The 11,096-nt window shown below is 35.8% G+C and overlaps 3 protein-coding genes across 3 annotated transcripts in view; 2 read left to right on the forward strand and 1 right to left on the reverse strand.

The window, feature by feature from the left end:
• The window catches only part of LOC116011266 (ras-related protein YPT3-like), a 4,414-nt gene extending 2,138 nt beyond the window's left edge, over positions 1–2,276 (reverse strand). The window contains exon 1 of the mRNA XM_031250818.1: positions 1,917–2,276. Coding sequence (XP_031106678.1) covers positions 1,917–2,137 — 221 coding nt within the window. The 5' untranslated portion in view covers positions 2,138–2,276. The remainder of the gene's footprint in view (positions 1–1,916) is intronic.
• A 4,400-nt stretch (positions 2,277–6,676) lies between these two features.
• Positions 6,677–8,868, forward strand: LOC116011351 (cytochrome P450 CYP72A219-like). The gene is made up of 5 exons (XM_031250906.1): positions 6,677–6,953; positions 7,136–7,353; positions 7,633–7,877; positions 7,971–8,355; positions 8,443–8,868. The coding sequence occupies exons 1-5, from the start codon at positions 6,677–6,679 to the stop codon at positions 8,866–8,868; spliced, it is 1,551 nt and encodes a 516-aa protein (XP_031106766.1).
• Positions 8,869–9,546: 678 nt separating this feature from the next.
• LOC116010448 (cytochrome P450 CYP72A219-like) overlaps positions 9,547–11,096 on the forward strand; it is a 4,042-nt gene continuing 2,492 nt past the window's right edge. Inside the window, exons 1-2 of the mRNA XM_031249865.1 lie at positions 9,547–10,416; positions 10,612–10,829. Coding sequence (XP_031105725.1) covers positions 10,101–10,416; positions 10,612–10,829 — 534 coding nt within the window. The 5' untranslated portion in view covers positions 9,547–10,100. The remainder of the gene's footprint in view (positions 10,417–10,611; positions 10,830–11,096) is intronic.

Raw genomic sequence — 11,096 nt, forward strand, 5'->3', positions numbered from 1 at the left:
CCCCCCCCCCCCCCCCCCCCCCCCTCTCCTTGTGCTACCTCCACTCACACAACTTATTTTATCTTGCACAGCAGTACAGGCATCTATGCAAATAATATCCATAGTCATAAAAGAAAAACATTGAAAATAACTATATAAATCATTAAGAGACATTGATGATGATTAACAGCAACTAAAATCAGAATTAGAAAACAACTTTACATATTACTAAATGAAGCAAATAAAGATTATGCCTTTTTGGGTGCCCTAATTGATTATGGCATTCTGAAAACTGTAACTTATATTCTACATCCTTTATTTTCCACACTGAGAAATCCATATCAGAGCATACCGCAACTTACAGATTATTGACATGTAACTAAGTAAACCTGAGTAATGATGTCAGTATCAAATCATTCAAAGAAGCCAATGATACACCAAAAGATTTCTGACATCTAAGCAATAGCTTGGTTTCTGAAGGCCTCGTAGGTGAAAAGATTGCAATGGATAGTAATTAAAAAAACCCCAACTACGAATAGATGGTTGGATCCAAATCACAATGCTCACGTATCTTATAAATCCAGAGAAAGGTAAATGCAAAAAAAAAAAAAAAAAAAAAAAAAAAAAAAAAAAANAAAAAAAAAAAAAAAAAAGTAAAAAAAACAATTAAATAAAATCTTACCTCTTCTAGAGACTTAGAGTGCGTTTACTAACCGGAGAAACTCTCCATTTTTCTGGAGAAAGGAAATTGGAGAATTGAAGTAACCACAACCTTATTTCTTTGGGTGACGAGAGAAACTCACAAACACTACCCGAGTGTGTGCACTGGGTAAACCCCGTTTTGTGACCCTAACCAACAAAGGACAATAAGGAGGTGAACCAACCTAAATTGCCCAAAGCTGACCTGCTCAAACCAAGAAGGCCAATAGGCCACTCCAGCTGAGAGCCGAAATTGTAACTTTGTAGTTACCAAGTTAACATCCTGACCAACTTGGTTGGGATTGCCCCCACCACAACCTTATTTTCAGGCACTGGACTTATGGCCTTAAAGTCAGTGAGTATCTATATCTATGTCTATATGAAGTCCAATGTGGAGAAGAGAACAAGTAAAACCATCAGCATAACCAATCTACTCACAGCCTACTGTGTGTTTATATGCAAAGATTGGTAATACATATTGTAGAAGGTCAATAACAAAGAAAAAATGAAAGTTCACAGACTCTGAAAATAAAATTGTATAACAGTTGCAGTCAGTTTGTATGGCATCATAGCAAAAAATTTCAAACATAAATTTAAATCCCCACCATCCTTGTTCGAACAGCCTTCCCTTTTCCGGGCTGAGAAAATTAATTCAAAAACAGTTCCTTAGTTTCAATAAATTGAGGGAGGCAAGAATACACAGACGGGCGGACCTGGGAATGGAAGTCAATCCAATGGTGTTCTGGAACTCCATAACTTTGGTTTTAAAAGAAAAGCAAAACAAAACAAAGGGTTCTACTAGCATTGACCTTTCAAACATAATTCCTCAATAACTTGACAAACTAGAAAGGTTTTCCTTGCATAACACTAAATATTTAAAATAGCCAATTAGAGAATAATAAAACCCCTCAGACCTGTAAGACAGTGATATATAATTATATATCCACACTTCACATACCTCTCAAACCCAGAAATCAAATGAAAAAATTCAGGCATTTAGCAGCCCAGAGAAGAACGGTGAAAAATGACACCAAGAGATCAAAACAACCTGACACCACAATGCCACAACACATCCAGCAATCATTGACTATCTTCTACCCAATCCACAAATAAAGATTGAAACTTTACATAACACAATCAGAATCCAACTATTGCAAGCAAAGCAAATCATATTAAAGAACGGGGGCGTGTGCGTATATAGGGTTGGGAAAGTGCGGAGATAGAGAAATGGTAATGACCTTTCCTGACCGGCAGTGTCCCAAATCTGAGCTTTGATGACTTTTCCGTCGACGGTGAGGCTCTTGGTGGCGAACTCGACCCCAATAGTGGACTTGGACTCGAGATTAAATTCGTTCCTGGTGAACCTGGACAGCAGATTGGATTTGCCCACTCCCGAATCTCCGATCAGCACCAGCTTGAACAAGTAATCATACTCATCTTGTGCTCTGTAGCCAGCCATCTCGCTTCTCACTTCTCAGCTTCAATTTGATTTAAGCAAGCGGAGAAATCGGAAGTGATCGAGAGAGACACTAATTTAAGACAGGCTAGTTGTTGTCTTGCTGTCTGGGGTTGGCTAGATTCTAGGAGGAGAAAGCTTTGAACTCAAAGTCTCAAATAAGGAACATCTATTTATGAATTTACAGACATACCCCAAAATATAGGGAAAAGGGTCAAATAGGCCCTCGAACATTTCATAAAAAGTCAATTAGGTCCACGAACTTTTAAAAGGTGCAATTAAACCCTCAAACATTACAAATCGAAGCAATGAAGCCCAAAAACCGGTAATTGACCTGTTATCACCAGTCATTGACATTTTCCGGCGATCGGGCGTCAATTTCCGGCGACGGGCGACGACCGAATCGTCGCCGGTCACCATTTCCGGCGAAAAGGTCGCCTTCTCCGGCAAAGGCGACCTCACTGGTCGCATTCGCCGGAGAAGGCGACCAGTGAGGTCGCCTTTGCCGGAGAAGGCGACCTTTTCGCCGGAAATGGCGACCGGTGACGATTCGGTCGTCGCCGGTCGCCGGAAATTGACGATGATCGCCGGAAAATGCCAATGACCGGTGATAACAGGTCAATTACCGGTTTTTGGGCTTCATTGCTTCGATTTGTAATGTTTGAGGGTTTAATTGCACCTTTTAAAAGTTCGTGGACCTAATTGACTTTTTATGAAATGTTCGAGGACCTATTTGACCCTTTTCCCCAAAATATATTATAAAGTCTTAAATTAAAAATAAGAAAATAATATTCCTTAAAAAGATAAGTGAAAATATATTATAAAGTCTAAATTTATAAGTTTTATACCACACTATCATCACACACTCATAAACTATCATCTTACTCATACTACTAATTTACCACCTAATTGCTAATAATCTTTCACCCACCGGCCACCACATTTTCTGACCTAGACATTTACTAATAAATGCCATCAAAAATTACATTTTCACCATAAAATTTCTTCCCATACAAAAGACCTAATTGAATGAGACATATCTTTAGAGTACAATGAAAGAAATAAGCTAGCAAGGAGAGGGTCGATGCCCTCTCGTATGTCTTCATGTTGACTCGAGAAGCTATTAATTTAATAAGAGAAAATATTTTTAAAAAAATTCTATGAAAAAAGAGTAAGTAGTTAAAATTTTTCTCTGATCTAATATATTCATCCATTCTTTGAAGCTTTTCACTCTTAGGGTATGTTTAGAAACTAGAAAAATGACTTCTAGAAAATGAGTCATGTTTCATAAAATATTTTCATTTTCAGTGCATTTCAAAAAGCTGTCTGGAGGTGTTTGGTATATTTTTTAAAAATGAGCAGAATTGTATAATTAAACATTTTGATTGTTTTGTTTAGAATATAACAACAATAATAATAATATTAATTGTGATAGTGTGGTGGTTGGTGGTGGCGAAGGTGGTGTTGGTGATGATAGTGGTAGTAGTGGTGGTGTGGTGTTAATGGTGGTAGTTAGTGGTGGTGTTATTTGTTATATAATAATAATAATAATAATAATAAGTGGTGGAGTGTGGGTGGCAGTGATAGTGTACGTGATGGCGGTGGCGACGATTGTGTTCGTAGTGGTAGTGGCGGTGGTGTTGGTGGTATGGTGATAGTGTTGATGGTGTGAAAATTATAAAATGACTTTTCAAAAAAGATGGAAAGTTATGAACAGATACTGCATTGTAACAGAGTCCGTAGATTGCACTCCCATATGAAAGGGAGTGAGTTCAAACCTCAATGAGAATATTTTTCTTTAACCAAACAATTATTTTCATTTGACTCAAAATTTTAACTATTTATCAAACACTGAAAACAAGAAACTTTAGTCATCTTTATTTCATTGCATTAATGATTGACTCTTTAAAATAAATGAAAATTTTATTCACTTTTGATCCTTAAATTTTAAAAATTAATTGATACTTCATCCGTCTTATTTTATGTGTCTAATTCGGTTTACGAGTCTTAATTGAATTTGTTTTTAATTCAACTAGTGTTTTCTCCCTGCGTTGCACGAAATTAATTTTGTTATAATATTTTAAGAATATTAGGATTGATATATAATTATATAAATTATAATATCGAATATTATATAGTATAGATTAAATATATTTCCTCAAAATTGATTTTCATTCCTTATCTTACTTTATTTATTGATATTTTTAATAGACACCATTTAAGAATGAATATATTCTATATTTATTTGTTCCGTTTCATTAAGAAAAAAAAATTATGCCATTTAATGTACTTATTATTACTCTCTCTATCCCATTGTATTTACACTTTTTTTTTAAATGCATTTTACTTGTATTATTTACCCTTCATTGTGAAAATTATTTATTTTTCTTTAACAAGAATATCAATTCGTATATACTAAAATTATTATTATTTTATATTAAATATTAGTATTCATGAATATAATTAATCAATTATTATTCACAAAATTTGCAAACAATAATATTACTAATTAGGCAATTATATTATAGAATACCATATATAATATTACCAATTATGCTATTATGTTATTACATAATTAATATGTATTTTTTACATGGTATTATGTTATTACGTTAATATAGAAACAATATTACCAATATAGGAGTTTGCCTATAAATATGCCCCTCCCTCCTCATTTCTCATTTCTATTTTCTCTCTCTAACATCTCTCTACCTTCCTCCTTTTCCTATTCCATTGCCTCCGGTAAGTTTTCTGATGATCTTTTTTTTTTTTTCCCTACGAATCTGGCCAACCGTCCTTGAGGTGGTTGGGCCTTGGTCGACTGCCATAGAGGCAGTCGGATCTGGATGATTGCCTCATTAGGCAGTCAGATCTGACCGATTGCCTCATGAGGCAGTCGGTCCTCGGCTCTGGCCGACTACCATAGAGGCAGTCGGATATGCCTGACTGCCTCATTACTTTGCCCATCCGACTACCTCATTACTTTGCTCATGGGATAGTCGGATATGGCCGACTGCCTCATTAGGCAATCAGATCTGGCCGATTGCCTCATGAGTCGTGAGGCAGTCGGCTGCTTGACTCATTTTTTTAAGGAAAAATATATGGAGAGAATATAGGTATTGTATTGCTCAGAATTGCTAACCCCCTCCATGTATTGAGGATCTATTTATACATTTTTTGGGACTAGAGCCTTACAAGGAATAGGAATCCTGTACTACCTCATAACTATAAACCCTAATCTTGCTAATATTATAAGTACTAAGTCTAGTCTTTATATTTAAAAAAAAAAAAAGTCTACTCGTTATCGAACTCTTTAGTAGCTCTACGCTGGTTCTCCTTCTTGGGTCTTCTCGGTCTTGTTGTTCTCTTGGGTCGGTCCATGTGGCCCAGGCCTAGTATATTATCCATCAACGTCATTTAATGTATTTATTATTACACCCTCTATCCCATTGTATTTACACTTTTTTTTTAAAGAAATGCATTTTACTTGTATTATTTACTCTTCATTGTGCAAATTAATTATTTTTCTTTAACAAGATTATCAATTCGTATATACTAAAACTATTATTATTTTATATTAAATATTAGTATTTATGAATATAATTAATCAATTATTATTCACAGAATTTGAAAACAATAATATTACTAATCAAGTAATTATATTATAGAATACCATACAACCTAATGGGGTAGTTTAAGTGGTAAGTGAGCTCTCTTTGTGGGGAGGAATTCTAGGAGAACCTGGGTTCAATTCTCACAAGTGACTACATTTACCCTGTAAATTTACCAAGAAACATAATCAATATGTCTTTTTGTACACGGTATTACGTTAATACGGTGAATATAGAAACAATATTATTAATTAATAGATATTAGTTAATTTCCATTTTACATTTTCTTACCTAAACTTTATTAATTATTTAATTAATAAAATATTTAATTAATTGACTACAAAAATTTGGGCGTATGAGGATTTTACTTTTATATATAATATAGATATAGATTTTTCATAATATTGAGTTTACTATTATTATACAAAATTTATATATTTCAAAACTATACTAAAAGTAATATTAAAAACAAAAAATTAAATTTAAAAATAAGTAAAAACATGTTAAAGAGAATTTAAAAAAAATAAAAAGAGTTAATTTGACTAATTAATAGTAAACATAACCATGATTCCAAAAAATAAGCATAACAGATAAAATAGTACAGAGGAATATTATTTTTTAGCAACAGCTTTGAATAGTGATCCTTCTGCAGAGATTGTGGGTTTACTATTCACACATCAGTTCTGCTCATTTCAGTATCAGGCTATATATTTTTGGATATATAGGACAACAATTGTCATTTATTGCAAGACAAAAGATGCATGCCTATGTCTCATTTTTTTGAGGTTCCCCCCCTACCCCAAAAAAAAAATAAAGACACAAGGGTTCTCACACTTCCTAGAGGCCCTATATACCCTCTTTGTGAGTCCTCATAGTAAAACTCTATTCAGAGAGATCACACTCTGATTTTGCAGGCCAGGTGATGATGAGAATGGAGTTCTTGTGCAACTTGTTCCTTTTTTCTTTCTCAATAATCTTCTTGGTTTGTGCATGGAGAGTGGTGAATTGGGCATGGCTTAGACCCAAGACTTTGGAGAAGTGGCTCAGGGGACAGGATCTCAAGGGTAATGCCTATAGACTCTTTTATGGGGACACAAAAGAGATTGCCAAGATGATCAATGCAACCAAATCCAAACCCATGAAAATTCTGTCAGATGAAGTAGTTCCTAGAGCAATACCATACTTCTTTGAATCCATCCAGAAACACGGTATGCTATGCATTACAAATTTAATTATATATGTTTATAATGCTAGTTAATCGATTGGATTTCATTTTTCAGTCATGGTTTGAGTCACGTGCATTATAGTCCAGTAATATGTAAATACTGCCGGTTTTCTTTCCCTTTTTGCTTTGTAACATCTAAGTCAATCCTGAAACTGTGTTCTGCAGGTAAAAAATCCTTCGTATGGACGGGGACAGTTCCCATGGTGATCATCACAGACTCTGATCATGTGAAAGAGGTTCTGTCTAAGCACAACACTTTCCAGAAGAATCTTGCTGATCCAATAATAGATAAATTGGCACAAGGGCTACTGAAATATGAGAAAGATAAATGGAGCAAACACAGAAAAATAGTCAACCATGCCTTCCAATTGGAGAAGTTAAAGGTTTGATTCTTCCCCCCTCCCCATGCCTGCAAACAGTGATTATACATTCAACAAGTTCATATGTTAATTAAAAGCATATATTATTAAGACAATGACGCCAATTAGTATATATTATCTTTTCACCCTTCTTGTGTTTGATATATATATAGTAAAATGTTGAATGTATATGTTCAGACATATTGTGACCAACAGGCCTGAAGTTTGTGATTGAGTGTTTCTTGTCTTTTTCTGAAATTTCTAGTACGAGACCCATGTTCCTAACGTCTTGATCTCAATCAGCACATGGTACCAGCAATGAACAAGATCTGTAGTGAAATGGTGGGAAGATGGGAGGAAATTGTGTCGAGGAACGAATCTGGGGAGCTGGATGTGTGGCCTGACCTTAAAACCATGACTGCTAATGTGATTTCTCTTACAGCATTCGGGATCAATTATGAAGATGGAAGAAGGGTGTTTGAACTTCAATGTGAACAAGCTGAACATGCCATGGAGCTTAGGAATTCAGTTTTTGTCCCTGGAGGGAGGTGCTTTTATCTCTTTACCATAATCTAGTTCAGAGAATTTAAACAAATCTACTGCCTTTACAACTATTTATCTTTCATGGAATGATACTGCAGATTTTTGCAAACAAAGAGGAGCAGGAGAATGGATGAAATTGATAAGGAAATCAATGCAGTAGTCGGAAGGATCATCGGGAAAAGGATCGAGGCAATGAAAGAGGGGGAGGCAAATAACAATGATTTATTGGACATGTTACTGGAATCCAACTTCAAAGAAATCAATCACCATGGAAACCAGGAATTTGGAATGACCATTGAAGAGATCATTTCAGAGTGCAAGCTGTTTTACCTGGCTGGCCAGGAGACTACTTCATCTTTACTTGTGTGGACAATGTTTCTGCTAAGTAGAAACCAAGAGTGGCAAGAACGAGCTCGAGAGGAGGTCGTGCATGTCTTTGGGGACGACAAACCAGATTTTGATGGACTAAATCGCCTGAAAATTGTGAGTACAGTGTACTACTCGATCTCCAGTCTCCAAACCTGTTTAATTTCCTCAAACTTGTCTGTCTGTTTTGCTTGATCCCAACAGGTGACAATGATTCTGCACGAGTCTTTGAGGCTATACCCGCCAGTGGTATCCCTAATTCGAGTAGTTAAGGAAGATACTAAACTAGGAAACCTGTCTCTACCAGCAGGGGTGCTGCTCTTTGTACCAACAATCTTGCTGCAACACGACCCCGAAATATGGGGTGACGATGCAAATGAGTTCAAGCCGGAGAGATTCAGGGAAGGGGTATCCAAGGCAACAAATGGTCAAGCCTGTTTTCTACCCTTCGGCGGGGGGCCTAGAATCTGCCTTGGCCTAAACTTCACAATGGTTGAAGCAAAAATAGCACTGTCTTGCATCCTGCGACGTTTCTCCTTTCAGCTCTCTCCATCCTATGCACATGCTCCTTACATGCTTATCACTATAAAGCCTCTGTATGGTGCCCCTCTTATTCTGCACAAGCTTTAATTTCAGCATCTCTATGTTCTACTGCATTTGTTTATGAGCTAGCTCTATGTGTTACTTTTGAGATTGAAGATGAAGATTTTACTTTTATTAATAGTATAGATAGTTAATCAATTATAAGATTATTAAATATTTCATCAATTTCAATTTTGGGTAATGATCCCCTAGCATATACTCCGTATATCAATTGCTTATATTAGTTCGTGATCCCCTAGCGTCGTATAGAATTGAATAACGACTGAAAATAGAATAAGCATCCAAATACTATTGATTTCCATTCTTGTTTTCTACCATATATACGGAAATAAAAAAAAATGTAAATAAAATATGTACTCTCTATATAGAAGTTGGTCAAAATAGAAGATAATTATTACGTAATATAAATATTGTAATATATTAGTAGATATATTCTTACCGTATGCAGTAAGTATTAAAAAAAATGACCAACTTACCATAAATATCAATTGTCGTATACATACACTTGATAGGAAATATTCATCGAGTTTAACCTTCTTTATGGTCATTACCCTCACTTTATAGTTGGGTCGATGTAGAATGGTTCGAGTCAAATGTCCGAAAGTCAGTCAATATTTTTAGGCCTAAAGGCCATTACTAGTTAGTCTTATGAAATAAAGGGGCTTTTGGGTCCCCTCTCCAATTCTGTCGAAAAACACCCAAGGGTAAATGGGTAATGCTCTCTGTTCTCTCTAATTGAAGAAGAATGAATAAAAGGGTTTCTTGGAGCTAAATTCTTCGATCCATTCTATACTATACACGGAGCAATTTAGTTCTATGAAATGGGGCCGTCGGTGGGGATTCCAACAAGAAGCTGTGTTCCTCTAATCGTAAAAAATCATAGAAGTATGGGGCAGAAACTTATTGGAGGGGTGTAAATGTGGGTCTGATGATGATATTTGGTGATTAGGAGATGTGGCAGTGAAGTTTGCTATGGCAGAAAGATTCTGTTGGTATAGGCCGTTTAGCAGGTGCCAGTTCTCCAAGGGCAAGGTGATCTGTAGCTTCACTATACTATCATCTTCATCATCAACTCCTCTGTCCATACTTCGCCGTCCACCCCCAACCAGCATGCAATGGGATTATATTGGTCTGTAGTGGGTTACAAAAACAAGAAAGATGGTCAGATGGCGCAGCTCTTGGTTATGCAATGAGTGGTGGATTTGGGCGGTGCATTAAAGAAACCAAAAAATAATCTGCCCTGCTCTTTAATAACATGCATGCCAGAATGCTCTACAGGCCAGGTGATGATGACAATGGAGGTCTTGTGCAACTTGTTCCTTTTTTCTTTCTCAATAATCTTCTTGGTTTGTGCATGGAGAGTGGTGAATTGGGCATGGCTTAGACCCAAGAGATTGGAGAAATGGCTCAGGGGACAGGATCTCAAGGGTAATGCCTATACACTCTTCTATGGGGACACCAAAGAGCTTGCCAAGATGATCAATCAAACCAAATCCAAACCCATGAAAATTCTGTCAGATGATCAAGTAGTTCCTAGAGCAATACCTTACTTCTTTGAATCCATCCAGAAACACGGTATGCTATATATGCATTACAAATTTAATCATATATATATGTTTATAATGCACACTAGTTAATCGATTGGATTCAATTTTTTAGTCCTAGTTTGACTCATGTGCATTATAGTCCAGTAATATGTAAATCCGGCCAGTTTTTTTTCCCCTTTTTGTTTGGTAACATCTAAGTCAATCCTGAAACTGTGTTCTGCAGGTAAAAAATCCTTCGTATGGCTGGGGACAGTTCCCATGGTGATCATCACAGACCCTGATCATGTGAAAGAGGTTCTGTCTAAGCACAACACTTTCCAGAGGAATCTTGCTGATCCAGTAATAGATAAATTGGCACAAGGGCTACTGAAATATGAGACAGATAAATGGAGTAAACACAGAAAAATAGTCAACCCTGCCTTCCAATTGGAGAAGTTAAAGGTTTGATTCTTCCCCCCTCCCCATGCCTGCAAACAGTGATTATACATTCAACAAGTTCATATGTTAATTAAAAACATATATTATTAAGACAATGACACCAATTAGTATATATTATCTTTTCACCTTTCTTGTGTTTGATATTTATATAGTAAAATGTTGAATGTATATGTTCAGACATGTTTACGGGAAACATAAATAATATTTTAGTCCTGAAGATTGTGATCGATTGTTTCTTGTTTTTTTTTTTTTTTTTTTTTTTTTTTTTTT

Source organism: Ipomoea triloba, chromosome 2, assembly GCF_003576645.1.
Source record: "Ipomoea triloba cultivar NCNSP0323 chromosome 2, ASM357664v1".
In the NCBI taxonomy this organism is placed as follows: domain Eukaryota; kingdom Viridiplantae; phylum Streptophyta; class Magnoliopsida; order Solanales; family Convolvulaceae; genus Ipomoea; species Ipomoea triloba.